This window comes from Cyphomyrmex costatus, unplaced genomic scaffold (genome assembly GCF_001594065.2).
Source record: "Cyphomyrmex costatus isolate MS0001 unplaced genomic scaffold, Ccosl1.0 scaffold499, whole genome shotgun sequence".
NCBI lineage: Eukaryota > Metazoa > Arthropoda > Insecta > Hymenoptera > Formicidae > Cyphomyrmex > Cyphomyrmex costatus.
In genome coordinates, this window is record NW_017279259.1 from 326263 (window position 1) to 346419 (window position 20157).

General features: G+C 37.8%; 1 protein-coding gene across 6 annotated transcripts in view; it reads left to right on the forward strand.

Moving 5' to 3' along the window:
- LOC108778255 (tyrosine-protein phosphatase Lar-like) overlaps nucleotides 1-20157 on the forward strand; it is a 334530-nt gene that overhangs the window by 247720 nt on the left and 66653 nt on the right. For all 6 annotated transcript variants that reach the window (XM_018545382.1, XM_018545385.1, XM_018545384.1 and 3 more), the window contains one exon: nucleotides 2965-3187. In XM_018545382.1, the coding sequence (XP_018400884.1) occupies nucleotides 2965-3187 (223 nt within the window). The remainder of the gene's footprint in view (nucleotides 1-2964; nucleotides 3188-20157) is intronic.

A 20157-nucleotide genomic window follows, 5' to 3' on the forward strand; every position in this document is an offset into this window, starting at 1 on the left:
GGGGGGGGGGAGAGTAATTCATTTTCCACCTTTTCGTGTCACGATCTCATCTTATCCGGCACAAAATTAGGTCAGAATCTTCTTACGCAGAATTTGTTTACGCGAGATAATTGGCCGGTAATATTATCAGTTCCGCCACGGGGCGCAAAGCTTATCGAAAATTCTCCATCGCTGAAAATTCCGTACATGCTATATTTGATTCGCTAGCGAGCGCTAACGTGGTAATCTCGCCCGACATCGATTCCAATAACTCGCACGTCAAGCAATATAACGTCATGACGAAACGAGAGATTGATCGATTCCTCATCACAAACGAGGCTTCATGTGTTCACCATTCCGGTAGATAATGCCGTTTTATTTATTTGCAATCCCCAGCAAGTACCATCTCTCACATACAAGTTGATGACATTACTATAACTATGTAACTAAAAGTGAAAATGTATTTCTTTTTCTTGTAACTTTAAAAGGGGAAGCGTCATGGCTAGATTCGCGAAGTTAACACGTCTATGAAAAGTGCTGCTGTCATTATTTTTGTTATTAACAGATCGGCGTCTTAATTTTACAATCTACATTTATGTGAATGTATAAAGTTACACGACATTCTATTAATATAAAAAAAAATAATGACAGTTCCAGTAGCACTTTTTATAGTTATGCAGTTTCTTATAAAAATAAAAAAGAGCTTCCATTTTGTTGTACTAAAAACCAAAATTGATGAAAAAGTAGCAGTCGGAATGTTTTTTCCAAGTACCGTGATGTCTTGCACATTTAAAATCTATTAAAATTGTTGCAATTTTGTTTTTAAATTACACATATTAATACAACTTGAGAAGTGTACTTCATCTGAGAAGAATCGATGTTGATACTTGCCGTCTATCTCTGTTACTGCATTAAAATCTTATTGTTAGTAATATATTCTTTGAATACCGCAATATTGTTGTCGACCTCTATATAATTTCTGTATTTTTCATTTCACACATTTACGCAGTTATATCAAATCTTCTATTATTTCATTCGACATCTTCCATCACCTTTAGCGAATTTATCAAGGGGCAGAATAAATCTGTCCATCTATCTGCATTCGGCGGGCTACGAGAAAGGGAATTCGCATAAATCGCATTTGCGCGGCGACAGCGGAATCGGTATGCAAAGGCCAACTATGCGGTTCGGCGTCAGGAGCTGGGAGCGAGAACCAGGAACGCAGGATGCAGAGTCGACAGTGTTTGACCCATCGTCCTGGATCCGGCATGGTCGGAAGCCTTCGAGCTCGGCAACTATGGCATTTCATGTCGGTCGCGCGTATCATAAATTAACGGAAGACATAACGGGTGTACGCGATACGCATATACGCGCGACAAGCGCAATAAAACTATGCACGGTAGAAGTATAGAGATAGCGCGAGTCTCTCGTCTGACCAAACTCGAATGTATCTACTTACGAGGCTTTGCTTCCCGCGCCATTCCGTCTTTCGTCTCTCTCTCCCTCTCCTTCTCTTTCCTTTTCACTGAGAACACACCCTTATCTATGGACTACCTCCTCCTTATCTGCTCGGATATCACTGCAAGTTCTCGAACAAGGGACATCTTCAGGTCGCCGAAACTTCCGCAACAACTCGTACTCGTCCGGCAGGACCCACCGAGCGAGATCCTTACGGAAACTACGAAGTGAGTTGGATAAGGATCCAGGGAAGCGAATCTCAGAGAGAACGTAGAGAGAGAGAGATAATAGTTATAGTAGTAGAACAGTAGACAGATATATCGGTCCCTCGGAATCCAAGCGATGGCGCACTTAATGAAAGACTGAACAGAAATTGAAGTAAGCATTAAGGATATATGGTACAATGTATAGAGTATTGCTGTAGCGATTTCACGTTTGTAATATTTAACGTTTCAAACTTTAAACCCCCCTTTGCTCTATTAGGACGACTATAGTGGCAAACTCGGTTAATTTTAACCCGATTAATTCAATTTTCCGTGTATTGCGTAATGTGTCCCCGTGTTTACTTGTTCGCGTCATTAAACCTTAATTAAAGCTTAATTAATTCCAACCTTCGATGCAAACTTAGCTTTCGATACCGCGACATTCAATTTGTCCGGCAATATTGGACGGGAACGAGAGCATTTCTGCACAGGATAGCCACATTTAGGGCATCGTCTGCAGTACCGCCGCGTTTGTAACGCATGCGAACCGTTATACTACATGCGCACGTGTTCATGTGCTTTTCGAGTAATGCGTATCGACCTCTTACTCGAAGGATGCAAATATTTACACGTCGCTGGGTCCGGGTGTCCAATTATCTCAGCTCGAGGCGTTTTATCTCGCACGCTAACTTTGCAACGATATGCAAAGCGACTCTATTAATTCCTTCGTATACGAGAAGGAAGGAACGACGCTCGCTCGGAGCGCACGCTCGAAAGTTGTATCTGATGTGGCGTCGTATATCGCGCTCGCTATAGTCTGAATTTAGATCTCGCGTACGGCTTTGTAATTTATTCTATTACATGTGCCATTGGAAACCGCGACAGCGATATCAGCTTACGAGTCGCTGTCTCGTGCACGTGCGTTACATCTGTCAAAAGACAGCAGTTGGTTTGCGCAGCGATTAATTATGCTTTTCGCAGTGAACGATCTCACTTTTATTTGGTTTACGCTTCGCGATTTCCATAGTGCTTTTATTAATTCCCGACGTATAAAAAGGCTTTGTCACTTTACGATAGCTTATTAACTGGAATTAACATTTTACTGAAAATTGCTTTCTTGGTAAGTCACCCTGCGCAGCAATGCGTTTAAGATTCTTTTAGTTTATATAGAAACGTGATTGAAAGCCCTGATATTTTGCTAATTATCGATACGTCAACAATAAGGTGTAACAAGTAATCCTAAGCGAGTACACAAAGGTAAAATCATTCGTGATTCTCACGGGTGGATTTTGTCTCTCAACTGCCATCTCGTTTTCCTTTGTAGATGACGCTACAAGTATCGTGGGTACGGCACAGAGACGTCCATTTGCTCACAATTGGCCGTTACACGTACACGAACGACCAGCGATTTCGAGCAATCCACAACGCTCATTCGGACGACTGGACACTTCAAATAAAGTATCCGCAGCATCGGGACAGCGGTATTTACGAGTGCCAGGTTTCCACGACGCCCCACATGAGTCATCTAGTCCATTTAAATGTAATCGGTAAGTCAATTCGATATACTTTTGCATTGAACGGCTAATTAATAAGCGCGCGTGAAGAGTCGAAAATTCCTATTCTCACCTGATTAATTATATCGATGGATTTGTGAGACGTCACGATTGCGTGCCACGGAATAGGGTTCAACCTCCTCCCGCGCGCGATATCCCGCGGTTAGGTTTCTATCAAATATTAGTATGCGGGGAGCATGCGGGAATCCTGCCTAATTACGAGACGGTGTACGCAACAATTAGTTAATTCTAATCTGAATCTGCCCCAGTTACGTAGCGACTGCGCGAAATTTAAGCCAAGCTTAAATTCTGGCGGAGCGCCAATTGAACACCTGGGATTGGTTGATACCGATGTCGAGCTAAGCTCTTCTTTCAGAGATAGGGCCGCCCGCGCTTTCCCATTACCGCGAAATTATCCGCGCGCGGACTTAAATTTGATAACGGCATCCCTCAACTTTTTCGCTTTCCTTTATCGCCGTTATCCATTTCGTCGCATCGCGCGCGGAGAGATAAATTCGGGGAGATACGTGCCAACGTGTCGAAGAGAGAGAGAGAGAGAGAGAGAGAGAGAGAGAGTTCGCTTCTCGAGTTTGCATAAGTAATTACTCCCCGATAATCGAACGCACGTACGTCAGCGCGGAGGGAACGCAAAACGATTCGCATACATCATTCGCGCGCGATGCGGTAGACCCGCGATTTTAATCATGCACCGGTATACCCCCCCTCCCCCCCCCCCCTCCCAAGTACTAGCGCGAAAAGAAGTTTGCCGACCGGATCGTTTGAAGAGCAAACTTTTATACCAGGCCATATCGCACGTACGGCTTGCTACGAAAAACTTTCGTGATCGCTTAAACGTCAGACCGGAAATTTATCTACCATGGTACGCGGCGAATTGATTTAAATCGTCCCGAGGGCGCGGCGGCGCGTCTTCACGCGTCTCTCTCCGCGTTTTTCCCAGCGCCGCCGTCATCGTCGTCGTCGTCGTCGTCGTCTCGATCGTCATCGTAATCGAGCTCGCGAATTTCCTCTTCGAGCCTCACTGGCGAGAGAGAACTGCCTCTTAAAATTTCACTTACATTAAGACGGAGGGGAGGAGCGAAGGGACGGGATTTCTATCGTCCTTCCTCTTTCTTTCTCCGACGCGCCTGTTATATTCCCCTCGGAAGTGATCTCGGTGGAGAAATACACGGGACGTAACCCCGCTGGCGAGAGGTGGGTTGAGAGAACGGATCGTTTATCATTTCTAGCCCTGACCCTTAACGTAACGGTTGAACAAATGATTCTAAAGAGTAACGACTATACACACCTGCCTGCCCAAGAAGGATCGCCCTCCTCCAGGGAGCATTGTGCTTTTCTTCCATAGTAACGTAATTACTCATCATTCGAGGAGTAAGATAGGTATGTTCGGAAGCACACATTTACAACAGATACAATAAATCCGCACTTTACGCTGATAAAATCCTCCTCGGCGTAATTGCGCGTCGTTCTATTAATCGAATATTGTTGATAAATAATATTGCGAGCCTGGCTTACGTTCTTGTCGGACTCTTCGCTCCTATTACAGTTAACACCATCATCCGATTCTATTATTTTACACGATCTTTCTATATAGAATTAACACAGAAGTAGAGATGATCATAAAAATACTTTCTTATATCGAATCGATAACTATCGGTTTCAAGAAGCGATAACCAATAAATTTCGCGACTTACCTCATATAATCGGATCAATGAGCTTATATGACAATCGAAAATTTAAACCACTTATACGTTTACAGGTTATTAAGTACCCTTGTGTGTTTTTTAGTTCACGAACGGTGAAAAAAATATATAAAGCGCTATAAATTTTTACGATAAAATAATAAAAACTTTGTCTCTTCTCACTTAGCTGAATTATGTTAAAAATATTATTAAGTAGTCTTCGCGTTCGATTCTTCATTATTATTCCTATAAATTAATTAGTATTACGTGTATATATTATGTGCTATAATTATATGAGAAAAATGTATTTTCTTTGTGCAAAAAAGAGTCAAAGTTTTTGCATTTCATATTTTATACATCAAGTTAATATTATTCTTTTGTGCGAAGCAGTTTTATAACTGCAAAAATTATTGCGAAAGTTCTTACCTAAAGTTAGATAAAGATTATCGCGTTCCTTAATCGTAAGCCTTACTATAATTGTTTATATTAATTAATATTCTTTCTGAGAATATTATATTAACAATGCAATTTCATGATAAATATCTCGAACAAATATCAGTGAAACTATAGCGCGTAGGAAAATCGGTAAGCTGATTATGTAGTCGAGAACTTGTGGGTATCGCCATTTAAATGAATACCGAACTTTCGTGGCACCAAACCATCCGCAAATATTTCCGTTTCCTGGGACATCCTTGGCTTAAGCTGTGCTGCCGGTATTTACATTCACTTACCGTCTCACTCTCGGGGCTTTCACGCGATGTCTTTTGCGGTGATTGTATTTGTTCGCTTGTTTTCCAAGCGCAACTTCCTGCGCTGATATTCGCCATTAACATTTTTCAAAGAACGCCCGTGAAGGACTGACTAATTGGTAGTTTTTAACGCATTGTATTTGAAAAATATGCGTTTTCATCATGCCTTGAATACACGAAGCGTGATGGAGAATGCAAAACAGCGTTACCTCGCTTTTCCATCCGAATTATACAGTTGCGTGTCTGTGTGTTGAAATACACGACGGTGATGTAACGGGGTTTATTTTTCTAAGTCAAAGCACAATAGATTCCGCGGTGCGATTTACGAGTTCACCGTTTACATTCTTCAAGATTTCGTTTAACCATTGTAAATAAAATTGCTCGACGACTGCAGATATTTTTCTCGTTAAAGCACCGCGCGGCGGGGTGTCAGCCTCTCTCTCTCTCTCTCTCTACTTTTTTTCGTCCAATTTTCCGTTGAAAAATTATTTCCCAAGCTTACGCTGCGATCGTAAAACGTCTTTATCACTGCGTCTACTTATACATATCGCTTGTCTTCAAATTGTTTTTTATTTATAATGAGCTAAAGTTTCGCGATATCGATACTTGAAAAGCACCTGATAACGTCTGTAAACATTCAACGGTGACGCTTTCAATTTTTCTTATTATCATGGCACGTTTTTTTTTTTTTTTTTTTCAATTTAAACTGTGCATTATTTTTTTGACTATTCTTCAATATTTTTTTTATTAATTAATAATTATAGAATAAAAACGTAAATACTTGGCTGCATGAAGTACGACGAGAATTGATTACATGTAATATCCAATTCTTTAATAACGGTATTTTTCTTCAGAGATACGTTATTGCATTCATTTTGTGTAACTACTAACGTATCTGATGCTACGCATATCTTCCAATCATGAAGGAGGTAACGACTTGGCACCACTGGCCTTTATTAACGCGTTAAGCTTTACGTTCTCCAGATAGACACGTCGCACTGCGGTGGTTAGTATCACCTCGTATCTCAACCCGCCCCCGCTCTCCGGCTATAAATGCCTTTCTCTCCGGTAATGCGGCTCGCAAATTTGCAATATCCATGCTTTCTTGTTACTCCTCTACTATCCCTACTCCAGTCGTTTTCTCCTTCGTCACTTCTGCCTTTACGAGCGCGTAAACGCTCGTAACGATACCATCGTGAACCGACCATGAACCACTTTTGCACAGATTGGAATATTTCATCACGTGGCACACGGCTATTCGCAGCAATTAATAATGAACAGCTGTTGCTGCTGAGATTATTATAGAACGATCAAAGTTGCCATTTAGACATGCATAACAAAGCTAATGTAAGATAGCCGGATCCTATAATACTTGATATGCCTAATGTCCCACTATACGTTAGTTGTTTAAAAAATATTATAGTTCTTTGTGTATTCTTACATGTCCATAAACGTGTCATATTAATAAACTTATCATTTTATAGAAATAACGTTGAATCACTTTATTTTTCATTTTTCTAACACTTTTTAATAAAAAGAAGAAATATATATTACTTACGAGGGAACGTTTTTAGGTGTGTAAATCGTTGATCTCGATGAAACTTGGTAGAGAGGTCAAAACTAAGTGTAATATTTTCTTTTTTGCCAAACTGTCTACTCAAGTGAGATAGTAACATTTTCGTTGATAGTAACATTACTCATTGTCAATATAAAAAAAGCGCACAACGGTTCTCCGCACGCTTTCCTAATTTTATTTCACATTATATTGCCCGACGTTTGTATTGTGTGAAGAGGTTTCATTTATATTACGTGCGTGGTGTACAAAAACTGTGTGTTTTAAACATTTTTTCACAGAATTCCATTATTCTAATGATTTTGCGTCATAAAAATAAATGAATTCATCATTATTTTCAACTAATTTCCTTTGGAGACTACTCAAGGACACTTTGATGATCTTATTTTTTTAATTTAACCAATTTTGAGAAGGTTTTTAATTTTTCTTAGAAAGAGTATTCCATGCGATATTGATTAATCCTATTAAAAGTTTAGCGTCCCCTAGCGGCTAAGAAAGGCATTTTTGGCAAAAAAGAAAGTATACTTACGGTACACTCAGTTTTCATCTCTCTAAGCGCCCATCAAGTTCCATCGAGATCAATGATTTACACCTAAAAATGTTCCCTTGTTAGATCATATTGGATATCTACTGTAATCTAAATGCTATTTGTTCTTCAAATCTTCACTGCACTCGTGTAAATACTTGAAAAAGCCTTATACAGAGTGCGTCACCAAAACCCGGACAAATCGAACGATTTCTTTAAACAAAATGTTTTTAATGAAAAATTAAGTATTACAAAAAATCCTTTTACGTGGCACTTGGGGGATCTCTATAGAGCACAATTATTCGATATATTTCTCGGAAAGCCAACAACGTCCTCTGGCGGAGGTACAATATAGCGGAAAATTTAAATTGAAATTTGTCCCGATTTTAGTGACGCACCCTGTATATCTTCTTAATTTTCAGAAATGTTTCCTCTTTTGAGAAAATCTAATCATTATTTCTTAATTTTGTACTCGGGGCAAAAAATTAAAACAAATTGTAGCTTAAGTAGATTATATAGAGTTCGATCATCTTATCTAAAATTAATTTTGCGATAAAAAATAATTAGAGTAAAAAATTGAAAAAGATTTACACAACGTTATGAACGATATGATCCTATTAATTTATCGATCAGGAAAGCTCATTTTCAAATTTGATTTCCCTGCAGTTAAATTTCAAGATACAATCATCTCATGAGCGATAAAAATTATCGCGGAAACAGTAATTGTCATATGATGATCGTAATCTGGAAGTAATTTTTTCATTAGTCGCGAGTGCCTCTTATCGAGTATAATTTGAGATCTTAGAAAAGTATTCGCGAACGAAAGTGTCAAATTCTCGCGGTAAAGTGCACTTCGCTCTATCTTAAGTGAGACTTTGTTCGAATAGTTTCCCTACTATTTCTGCCTTAACTTTGATTAGACGCAGTTCGAATGTCTTTTTCTCTTTTCCCACCTTCTTTTCTTCTTTTATGATTCAAAAGATCATGTATTAGGAAACGATTCATTTCTTGATTGCAATCAATCGTTCGAGTCGATCACGAATGAGAAAAGTGTAAATATAAAAAGCAGCCTCAAAGGTGACATACTTTTTACATCGACTTTTTACTAATTTTTTGACTGTGATCGACTCATTTTACTTAAAACGATACCGCAGATCTTCTATTCTAGATTCTACATCGTATATATATGTACATAATTTTTCATTAGAGTATTACTCAAAATTAAATCTCGTAATATCGAGGGAACAAATCGTGTACATATAGACTGCATTTCCTTCTCTTCCATTATCACATTCAATTTTTGTCCGATATTCAATCACTTTATATCAATTTTTCAGATTAGTTAAATTCGATTAGTTAAATTCGAGAAAAAAGACAAGTTAATTGAATTTAGAAAAAGCAGACAATTTTTCGTATTAAAACGAGACAAAGCTGAATTGTGCTCTCGCGTCAAACTTTTTATAAAAATGTAATTTTCCAAGTATACGCCTACTTTGCTCAAGCCTGAACCCCAAACTCTACGGATATAGATACGTACTTATATTGAATTGCGACTCCGGTAGACTTTTGATCGAAGCGCACAAACGCGCGGATCTTTGCCGACGGTAGTCGAAAAAGACAATATCGTTCGTAGCAGGACCTTTCTATTGACTCGCGAACAAGTTTGATGCCAACATCGCACAAAGCGAACGGAGCCCGTTTTATTATAGAGTTATACTCTCGGATACATATTTTTCCAGACCTTTGTTCGTAGAATCAGCTCCGCTCTCGCAGACTTTAATAAACGGCATTCGCAGATTTTAACGTAACTTGCCGACCAAATGTTCATTATGGAAACTACATCGCGCAAAATGAGTTTGCGGAAGCGACGACTCCGCGACACTGTATTCGTTATGTAAGCTGCTTTTGTACGACGGCTCGTGTATACTAATTATGATCTAACGTAGCCTCGCACTTCAAGGGAGCAACCCAAGAAGGGAGGATTACTCGAGTATGCGGGAGAGAGAGAGAGAGAGAGAGAGAGAGAGAGAGAGACCCAGGCCAGAGTCGCATACTTATGAAACGTTAAAGGCTCCTTTGAGTCCTGCACAGCTACGCTCTCTGCCGTTTGTGCCAGGACACTTCCTAATTGCGTTACGAACACATGACAGAAATGTAGCACGAAACGCACGGCAACCTAAGACCGCGTTCGAGAGGAATCCACTATGGTCCATTTGCTAGAAATATCTCAGAAATAAAGTTCAATTAACAATAAATCTTTGAAACAGTTAACAACACGATGTTTGCAGTGCACAACTTCAGTTTATAAAAATATACGTTGTAACGTACAAGATGATTACGTAATTCGTCATTCATCTTAAGAAGATTAACGTTATCACCGCATTCTCTCCACGAAAAGAAAGATGATTGATCAAGCCTCGGCATTCTAGGAATTGTATAAATTCTTCGTAAGACTCTCCGCTGTAATCAAGTTACCATCGAACGTTCGTAAGAACGTGGGAATATTTCGTAATAACGATAGATCTACCTCTCCGGTATAAAGTCTAGCAGACGTCTACGGAACCGCTTCGAAAGTTTCGTATGAAAACAATCCGCAAAGTCTTTACCGCGCTCTCGATGAAGATTAACCAACTTTCCTCCAGTTGATTTATCCCCTCGGATCTTCTCTATCGTCGAGGAGATGTTTATCGTATAGTTATGACGAAATTCTTTCCTTCACGCCGTGTAATTACTATTGCGTAATCGTTACATCAGCTCGGATAGCTCACTTTTTGTAAACTATGTGCGTATAGTAACAGCCATTTTTTTTCTTCAAAATAATATACGACGAATAAGGAATTATATGGAAAAAGAATTAGATCTTCAAATTTACCCTGAAATATTTCGAAGAATTTTTATATAAATCTCTCATATTCATTAATAAAACTACAATAAAATAAGTATGATTAATTTTACTGAAGTGCATGGTAAAAATCTTTAAATTTATTATATTGTACCATAATTACTATATTTTCTCAGGGTAAATTTTAAGAAAGCATGCAAAGTTTTAACTGAAGATACACAATATTATAGATATCGTATATATATATATGTATGTATCTAATATATTCTCGCAAAATACAGTAAATTCCTTTTTTTTTAATATAAACTCGCTTATATGTGTATAACATAAAATCGAGTGGAAACGATGTTCGATAATTCGAGCCGCCCTCGCTTTTGGTTGCCGTGTCGACGACGTCGGTGTGTCATCGCCGGCGGCTGCGAGCGTTCGATTAATGCATTTTTTATTATTTTCTGCTATGGAAAACAAACGCCGTAACAAGAGCCGCGCTACCGAGAATTCAACATTTCCATTGTTTTTAATTCAACGATCGCGCGCGGGGGCGCTCACAATGCGCAGCTCCCAGGCTGTACAGTTTGAAAATTTAATCCTCCCAACCCTTTCGCCGCTTTTTGTCCGGACTATGCGCTTTTTCCCCCCCCCCCCCCACTTCCAGGTCTCGCTCTTCACAGACAGAGACATTCGCGGTACGTGCGATTTAATCCTTGCGAAGTAAATCCTGTACCGGGCAGAAAGACAAAAGCATTCCATTAACACAGAAAGCAAGCAGCTTGTATGTTACATGTGTGCAACTATAAGCAAGCCAAGCATGCAATATAATAAAGACTTGTCTATCTTTTACCAAATCAGCACATTCAATTTTGTAATATTACATCGTCCAAATTGTATCATTCTAAAATGAACTCGTAAAAAAACAATAACAACAGTATCGTTATTATTATAGCTTGATTATTAAGCACACTTCTTTACAAGCTTTCTTATGGATGAATATTTTTTTAGCACTTTTTCTTTCCTTGACCCTATAAATTAAGGTTGCTTTATTGTTAGAAAATGGGACTTGTAGTGCCGTCTGTTAAAATTAAATTTCACTAAAATAACCTTTGTGTAAAGTAACATTTCAAGAATATCCTGAATTTTGGTCAAGTCAAAATGTCAAACAGTCCACTCGCGGCAAGCGATTTTATGGTTGGGGTACCATAGCCTATTAAGAAATCTGTCGCTGACCACAAATCTCACTCTCATGTTCCCGCTTCAGGAGAGAATGTCATTCGCCCAATTTAATCAATGAAAGAATCGAGTGTCCTGGTCCTATCATTATCGCGTTATTTAATCTCTTTGATTTAAATCGGTAGAGTGCAGTGTGGAGAGTCTGTCTCCCCTATCGCGATCTGTCGAAGAAATGACACGAGAGGAAGCTATAAGAGAAGGGTAAATGAAAGAAGAACGTGATGAAAGGGAGCTCGGAGAGGTCGCCGATTCTTCGGCCGTTATTTCCGCTCGATCGGGGGACTCTTCTCTCGGCATGGCTGTCGTTGACACTGCCTTTCACATCGGTTGAACGAAGTGGCAGCGAAATAGGTATCGGCGACGATACAATGGCAGGCCACGTGCATCGTCTTTGTGTCACGCACACGAAATGAAGTTCATATTCCCAATCGACTATCGCGATTGCGAATGGGACAAAACGCGCTCGACTCGCCCTGCTTCGACAGGAAACTGATAATTTCTGCTTGTCGGCCAGTTTACGAAGCTGCGATGTATGCTGTTTGCCGTGAAAATAAGATGAACGCCAAGATTACATTTTGCTTTGTGAGACAGTAGTGCGAAATTTTGTGTGAGACGAAAGTCCGTTCCAAAAATGTACGTCTTTGCAACTTTCGCGACCTCCTTGACCTCTTTCTCGTCCCGTTCTTCTTTTACTTCTCTTCCTCATCTCATTTTTTCGACAGGGAAACTACTGTATTGCTGATTAAATCAGGGAAATTAATTAACAACAGTGATAGATCACGCATTGGATTTCAATGATTAAATTGAACGAATGATATTCTTGAAACGGATACAAATTGCAAAAAGTTTATGACAATACAGAAATTTCCGGAAATTAATGTGGCAGGTGTAATGTACAATTTATGCAAAATATAATAGATAGGTGTAATATAAAGTTCTATTTAGGTATACATCAATCGTGAGCAACACGTAGTTAAATGTAAGACTTTTGCGATTTCGTTTATACAAATTTTATGACAGGAAAGAATAAATATTTCTGCCTAGTTTCAAAGTGCAGTAGTACGAAGAGAGCAGTTAGCTCAACTTACTTGATTAAATCTACGAGGTAGGCCATCATAGCAGCTACGTTTACATGCAATGTTGAACAGTGCACAACATACGCATCAAATGGACGACATAACATAGGATGACAAGTGACGTATCAGTCAGTCCAATAAACAGACGAGCGGACAATATCTTGTGCCCGAGCTTTCTCCATGGACGCATATAACCTTCCTATTTACTTGGATATATGGAAGGAAAACCGGTTATTGGCCCATACTCGCAATAGGCAAATCAATACGTGCACATCGGGATATTCCGATTCATTGCGGAACGCAGAAAAAGTTCTCAAAAGTGTACAAAGCAATATACAAACTATTTTGCCGTGCACCTTTAGAAATGAGACAAATTATTACCTACTCGGTAAAGAATGATTTTATGAAAATCACAATATTTATACACTATTGATTTATATTACTCAAGTATGATGTAAATATTACTGAATTCTATAGAGAAAAAAATTTAACTTAAAATAAATCATTTGGATTTCTTGCAATCCATTGTATTTTATATTACATTTTATCTGTGTTTTATAACATGTTTTCTTGCACAATAAAAAGTAATATTTCAGATTAATGTTTTTACAGATGTGAAATATTTAATAAAAACTACTTTTATCTTTAATCGTGTATGATATAAAAAAAACTCAATAGCTGACAATCTAAACAAAAAAATAAAAAGTTATCTGTATCATTAAAATATCCCATTTTCTTTACGCTTCTAATTAACTTTATCGAAACTTAAAAATGTCCCGTGTAGATTTTAAATTGAAAAGTTACCATGCACGATGAAACGTAAATTAATTGGCTCGCTTTCTCGGCATGCGTTGATCGGCAAACACAATTGCGTGTTACTGGCAACGTTCCGATCGTAAGTTATTGGAGTTTCTACGAAGTAACCAAGTTCGGAGATCTTTGCTAACCAATCCATGCGGTTAATTTGCTCGTGCACTTTGAAACTCGATAAACTCATGGATTGCTCGTCATAATTGTACACCGATGTCGTTACTGGTGATTCTACGCTACGTTGCCTAAATACATTTGAGCGTAAGATCATTTTCCGCTCCTGAATGGAAAATAGTTAAGCATGTCGATTTAGGCAGCGTGCAGCTGATGAATTAATCCAATTGTGTTAAAACGATTCATAAATTACAAAAGATTCACGTGTCCAAATTTTGTATCACCTGGATGCACGGAGCAAAAATAAGGCAAAAATATAATAACACCAAAGCTTAATGTAATTTCATTCAATTTTCGAGAAACTTTTCCGAATGGCACATCGTGTATAAGAAGAGTATTGCACAGTGCACTGTTAGAATAGAAATAGCTTTGATTTGGTAATTTTTTCTAATAACATCATTCTCTTTCAAGTTTTATTATGAATTTTTCCGTGACGTTATACAGAAGAGTGTAAATAATAAATTGTACTCTTTTCTTTTTAAAAAAAAATAAGTTTTTAAAAGAGAACAATTCTAAACATTTTAGAACGTCAATCAAATTATATTATCTTTACACTATTTTCGAGCAACAAATTTTTTAATGTTAAATGTTCAGATTTTATGTAATAATTTTTTCTCCATTAATAATAAAAAAAAACTTTTTTTGCAGAGTGATAAAAAAGTGATGCTAAGACAGAATTAGAAAAGACTGCAGAGGAGACTGCAGACTAATAATATGGAAAAAAAAGTTAGCCCTGTTTAGCAAGATGATTGGCTAGCGACCGACGAGGTCGAACAGTTGGCTGACGCCGCTCGTTCGTTTGAAATCAGACCACAATTGCTGGATATCACGCTATCTCTATTATATTCTGCTTTTTCGACATCGAATGTCTCGTGAATTTAAAGGCTTGCGCGCAACTGAAATTGCTTTTGATTGTGGCGCGTTCGTTTAAATAATATCCTGTTTAGACGGATTAACAAAAAGTTGGGATCAAAATATATAGATCCTATTTATTCGTGAGAAAATCCCCGTAGGATAGTTTACTCGTTAATTTCTTTCTTAGCGAAGATTCAACGGCCGCGATTGTACAAAGTATAGCGTAACGGAGTTATTCTAAATGCAGGCAACGTCGAATTGCGACAGAACGTAATTTACCGAAGAAAAAGAGAATCGACCAGTATCCATTGCCTTGAGCGAACGTGCGCTGCTCGATTTGCAATTCAAGGTACGGTAAATTGGGAAGTGATCGGAAAAGATGCGCCAGAGCGGTTCCCGCTTGAGACAGGTGAAGGTTTCACAAGATCGTATTTAAATCGGATTAATTACGTTCATTGTGGTCTTTTCTGAATTGAACACGTCGTGCGATGTGGTTCCCCTGCTATCAGACGTGGCCATTTTGAATTGTCTAAATATCATTCAAAATAGACTTTCTTGATGATAAAAGAGATACACTCAAGATATAAATATACTCTCAGAAATCTATTAGCAAAAAGATTCTCGGACACCATGGAATACATTTTCCATAGCAAAAAAATCGAAAGAAATTATTTATTTAACTCAAAATTAAATCGAACGACTTGACAAAATATTTATTGAATAAATTTTTCATTGTCTTTTTTTCCTGATTGTTTTAGGAAACCTTTTTGAAATATTAAATCGTAAACGTCATCGGTCCTTTAACGTCATGATTATATAATACAAATAATACATAGTATATAAACAGATGGAATATCATAAAAACTGAGAGAGTATGAAAAACTTTATATCTCGCTTCCTTTTATTCCATATTTTGTTGTCGCTCAAAATATACGCGTACACCATGACGCGCGTGTTACGTACTTCACGCTTCATACACGGAGCAGTCCGTAAATTTCTATTTCTTTACGGCTCTATATATGCTCCGAACATGGACACGTTTGCAGTCGAGGAAGTGCGCAAAGAACCGCATTGCGGCGTTCGGTAAAGGAGGAAAAAATAGAAAAAAAAAAAAGACATTCATTCTTACGTATGTATAGGTATTTCTATATTTTTTGCGGCTGCGGGATGTATTATATAAAAAAAATAAAAGAGGAAAAAAAAGACAAGAAGTATATAATTATGCTATATCCAGACGGAAATAATAAACCAGCGGGACAAAAAAGAAAAGTTCACGCTTAATTACGTTCTCTTAGTGGTTTTGACGTAATTTTAAAATGTGAAAAATGTAAACGCGCGGAAATGTTAATACAGATCTAGCACACAAAGTCCGGTGCAATGCTTGGGCTCGAGCTATTTGTGGATTCGATATTTTCACTGCCTTTGATCTCGCTGCTAGGACAGTTGAAAGTGCTCAACTTAAAAGTTTCCTCGTTGCCGCCTACGGATTCGCCGTCACGCCTGTGTTTTCTTTAGGAATAGCTCAAACGATCCTTCCGGCTGACGGCTTCGCCAATTCATATGTACTAACTACTGTATATTAAAACGGGGGATATTTTTGATGTACGCACGTCATCGTTGCGCTCTTTAATCATTTCAATTTATCGCTATCGATTCGGGAGAATATATGTGATACAAACCTTCTCTTCATATAAAAACATGCATGCAGAAAGATATATAACATGCGTGAAAGTTTAAGTTTACTGTGCAAATATTTATCCAATTATGTACTATTTGTTTCATACATATAAATTCCCTTTCACAATTTCTAGCAGATAAAAATGACTATGGTAATCTTTAGTTTTACAGTTAGGTATAACTTTCCATTGGTGTATATCGATGTATAAAAAGTATAAAAGATTCCTCTATCACGGTAATACAGCGCAAGTTATAGCCATGCGGAGGAAAGATAGTGGAAATTACGGGGATTACCTGGACTATAGAGATGCAGCTATAAGGATTCCGTGGTGTTACTTGACACTAGTTTCTCCAGAGACGACCCGATGTGACAAGCGCGACGGAAATTGATGCATTTCCTTCGTCGACGTGCTCGCGATTATGCAACGCGATTATGTAACGTATGAAATCCCTTGATTTCGCGCGGCTGGTGATGCACATCTGAATTGCACGATGCGCTATTCAATTTGCAGCTTTTCTGGAATTTAATGCGTGAGAATTTAAAATAATAGCGAAGTTCCATGTCGTTAATGCCAGATAATCCGGCGAGCGCGGACGACAAAAATCTCAATTTAGAACAATAAAGTCTAAAGTTGTACACGCGACGAGCAAATTATATAAAAGGATCAGAGAATTAAGCGACGTGTTTATCATATACGCGCGCGTGCGACTGCATAAACATACATATTCCATTATCAAGTATCGACACTTGGCGCAACATGCTATTACCAGGAAACAACATTAATTTCTAGCGAGTAGTCGCGGCGTGTTTGTGAACAAGCGAATGGACGGACGATAAATTGTCGCCGCAGTCACGTTTAAAATTTGTGGTCGACCGCGTCTGTGCAATACATAAATCCTTTCTACGTTCATTCGACACGGCGGCCGTATACATTTGTCGGATGTAAACGGAAATGTAACTTAAAAAACGATTTCGAAATTAGGGCATTGCGCTGCCGTGAAATCGACAGTGTCCAATAATGCTTATACAACAACGGAAATCCTGTTATTCGCGAGAGGAAGATACGTATTTAACGTATATTGCGCTCGGTAAGTTTTGTGTTTAACGCGGATGAACGGGACCGCGCGTTGCAAAACGCGGCTCTTTATTGCTCGTCAGCAGGTGGGACTCAATTAAGGGCGGCCACGAATTTGCATAAATAGTGCGAAACGAGCGTCGCATCGGTCGTCGCAATGGCCGTTCGAATGGATCGTAATAGCTGGCTATACACGACGAGCGCTTCACTTCAATAATGCCTATAATGATAGATTTTTTTTTTTTTACGAGTTTGTAGAGCAAAAGTTTTGTAAAAATGTAAGCTGTTATTTATTACAATTTAATGCTACGCGTTATAATTATATATATGTTACATATATAATATATATATATGTTATATATATGTTATATATTTTTTATATATATGTTATATATTTTTTATATATATGTTATAAATGAAAATTCTGAAAAACTAAATCCCCTATTTGAATTTAAAATTGAATTCGATCTCTATGACGTATCAAGATGATGATTAAAATGAAGAATCTGTCATTATATAAGATTAGGGTTAAGGATTCTAGAACACCCCGTACATATATTCCGTTCTCGTAATCGGGCTTCGCGCTATCTCAATTAATTGCCGTCACATTATTTGCGGTCGGCGGAGCCCGCCTAACCCGCTGCCTCGTTTTCGGCCGCGCTCATTCACCGGTATGCTCTATCATCGAGTCGGGCGCGCTCAACGAAATCGGTTAATTCCGGATTACCCGAATCGCAAAATGGCCCTTGCTTTGGTCCTTTCGCACCACGGTCCAATTTGCACGCGATTAGATAACGAGAGCTAACGCTGACGGTGATATAACCGCGATTGTTACCTAATATCACTCGCAGGGAAATGTAAGGTAAGATCGGTACGAGCGATAAATATATGGATTTCTCGACGAAGAATTTACGAGGGTAGTTTTTCTCCTTTAGTGGAAATTTAAAAACGGCAGAATAATTATATAGTTAAAGACTTTTGGTGAATCGAACTACAAGAGAGTAGCGAAACTTTATTTCCAGTTAATTTCAAAGGGAATTTACTTTGATAGGGACCTAGTTTGAGAGTTACTTATCGAGATATTTAATGTTGGAAAGTTGAATGTTGGAAGAATTAATCTTTAAAGTTCACGCTGGGGGTCAAACAAATCGTTAGAAATTATTTTCTTATTTTACTAAAACTATTGCGTAATGCGATTTGGAGTTCGTACATTCTTCGATGTAAAAGTTTTTTAAACGTCTAATTATCTGTTTTAAATTACAAAACTTTTCGGTATGTGTGTGAAAATTTCTTGGAAACTTGTTGCAATTTTATATTGATTTCTTAAAACACACAGTAATTATCGTTAATAATCCCACTAGATCTACATTTTATGACAATAATAAGTCGTTAGAAACGAAGAATATACGAAATCGTGTAAACGATCGTTGCTAGAATGTTTTTTTAAATCATAAATAGGTAGTTAAAGTATGCCAGCCATATGACCTCGAATTTATGCAGTGACATTTCGTTCTACCGTCATCAAATATTATTACATGTTATTTTGTGGTGAACCGTATTCGCCCACCCGTCTGTTCCGTCAGTCATTAAAGTATAATCGAGTCCTGTCGCGGGTGATGTGCGCACAGGTATGTACCCACCACACACACACACACACACACACACGTACAATCTATTTAAATCGGTTAAATTGAATACTGTTGTGCAACAAATTTACTCGTTGATTTTTGCCAAGTGCCGATTCGCCGCGATCATTCAACGCCCTCCCTGTTTTGTTAGCTATTACACAGGAAGTATACAGTAATAATCAGTCGAGTATTAATCATCATACCGATCGGCGTTTACAATGATATCGATTCGATCGCATCGTTCGACTCTATAAAATTGCGTTCGATATTACTATGACGAGTGATAAATTATCGAGTACGAATCCATTTCGCGCAAAGTGCATGTCGATTAATTGCAGCCACTTTATTTACCAGGAGATTACGTATATTATATTCCGGACATATCCTCTTCCATAAATACGATGTGTTAATATCGATTAATATTGTATATAGATAGTATTTGTTTCTGTCGCATTATTATATTCTATTAATTTCCTATATACGTATATCTTTTTATTTTTATCATATGAATAATTTATTTATCTACTACATTTTCTATGTGCAAATATTTTCTTCTATATTGTTAAATTATGTTTGTATCGTGTGTGTGTGTTCTTGATTATTTAATCTGGAGTAGTGTAAAAAAAACTAATTCATATTCGATATCTCTAGAGATTGAAATGAAATCAATTAAAAGTATTTATTCTTGAATAACTTCTATTTACGATCCATAATCGCAAGAGTTTAAGCTATAAAAACGCATAAAGATATGATAAAATGTAAATTAAGAAGTATGTTGGACATACTTTTACTCGTTTAAACAACGTTTTATTAACTTAAAATGTTTGGAATTATATAGAGCATCCAAAATTTTATTTCATAAAGTTATTTTAATAACGGTATCAAACAGAGAAAATTGTATTTTGTATTTACTGTCAACCTCTCCAAATATAAGAGGAATATGCAATTGCAACTTTTACGTATACAAGAGTATTACAAATTATAATCTATATGTTTATCAGCCACATGACTGCCAAGGAACACTGATCGAAATCGTATATCATTTGTTCGA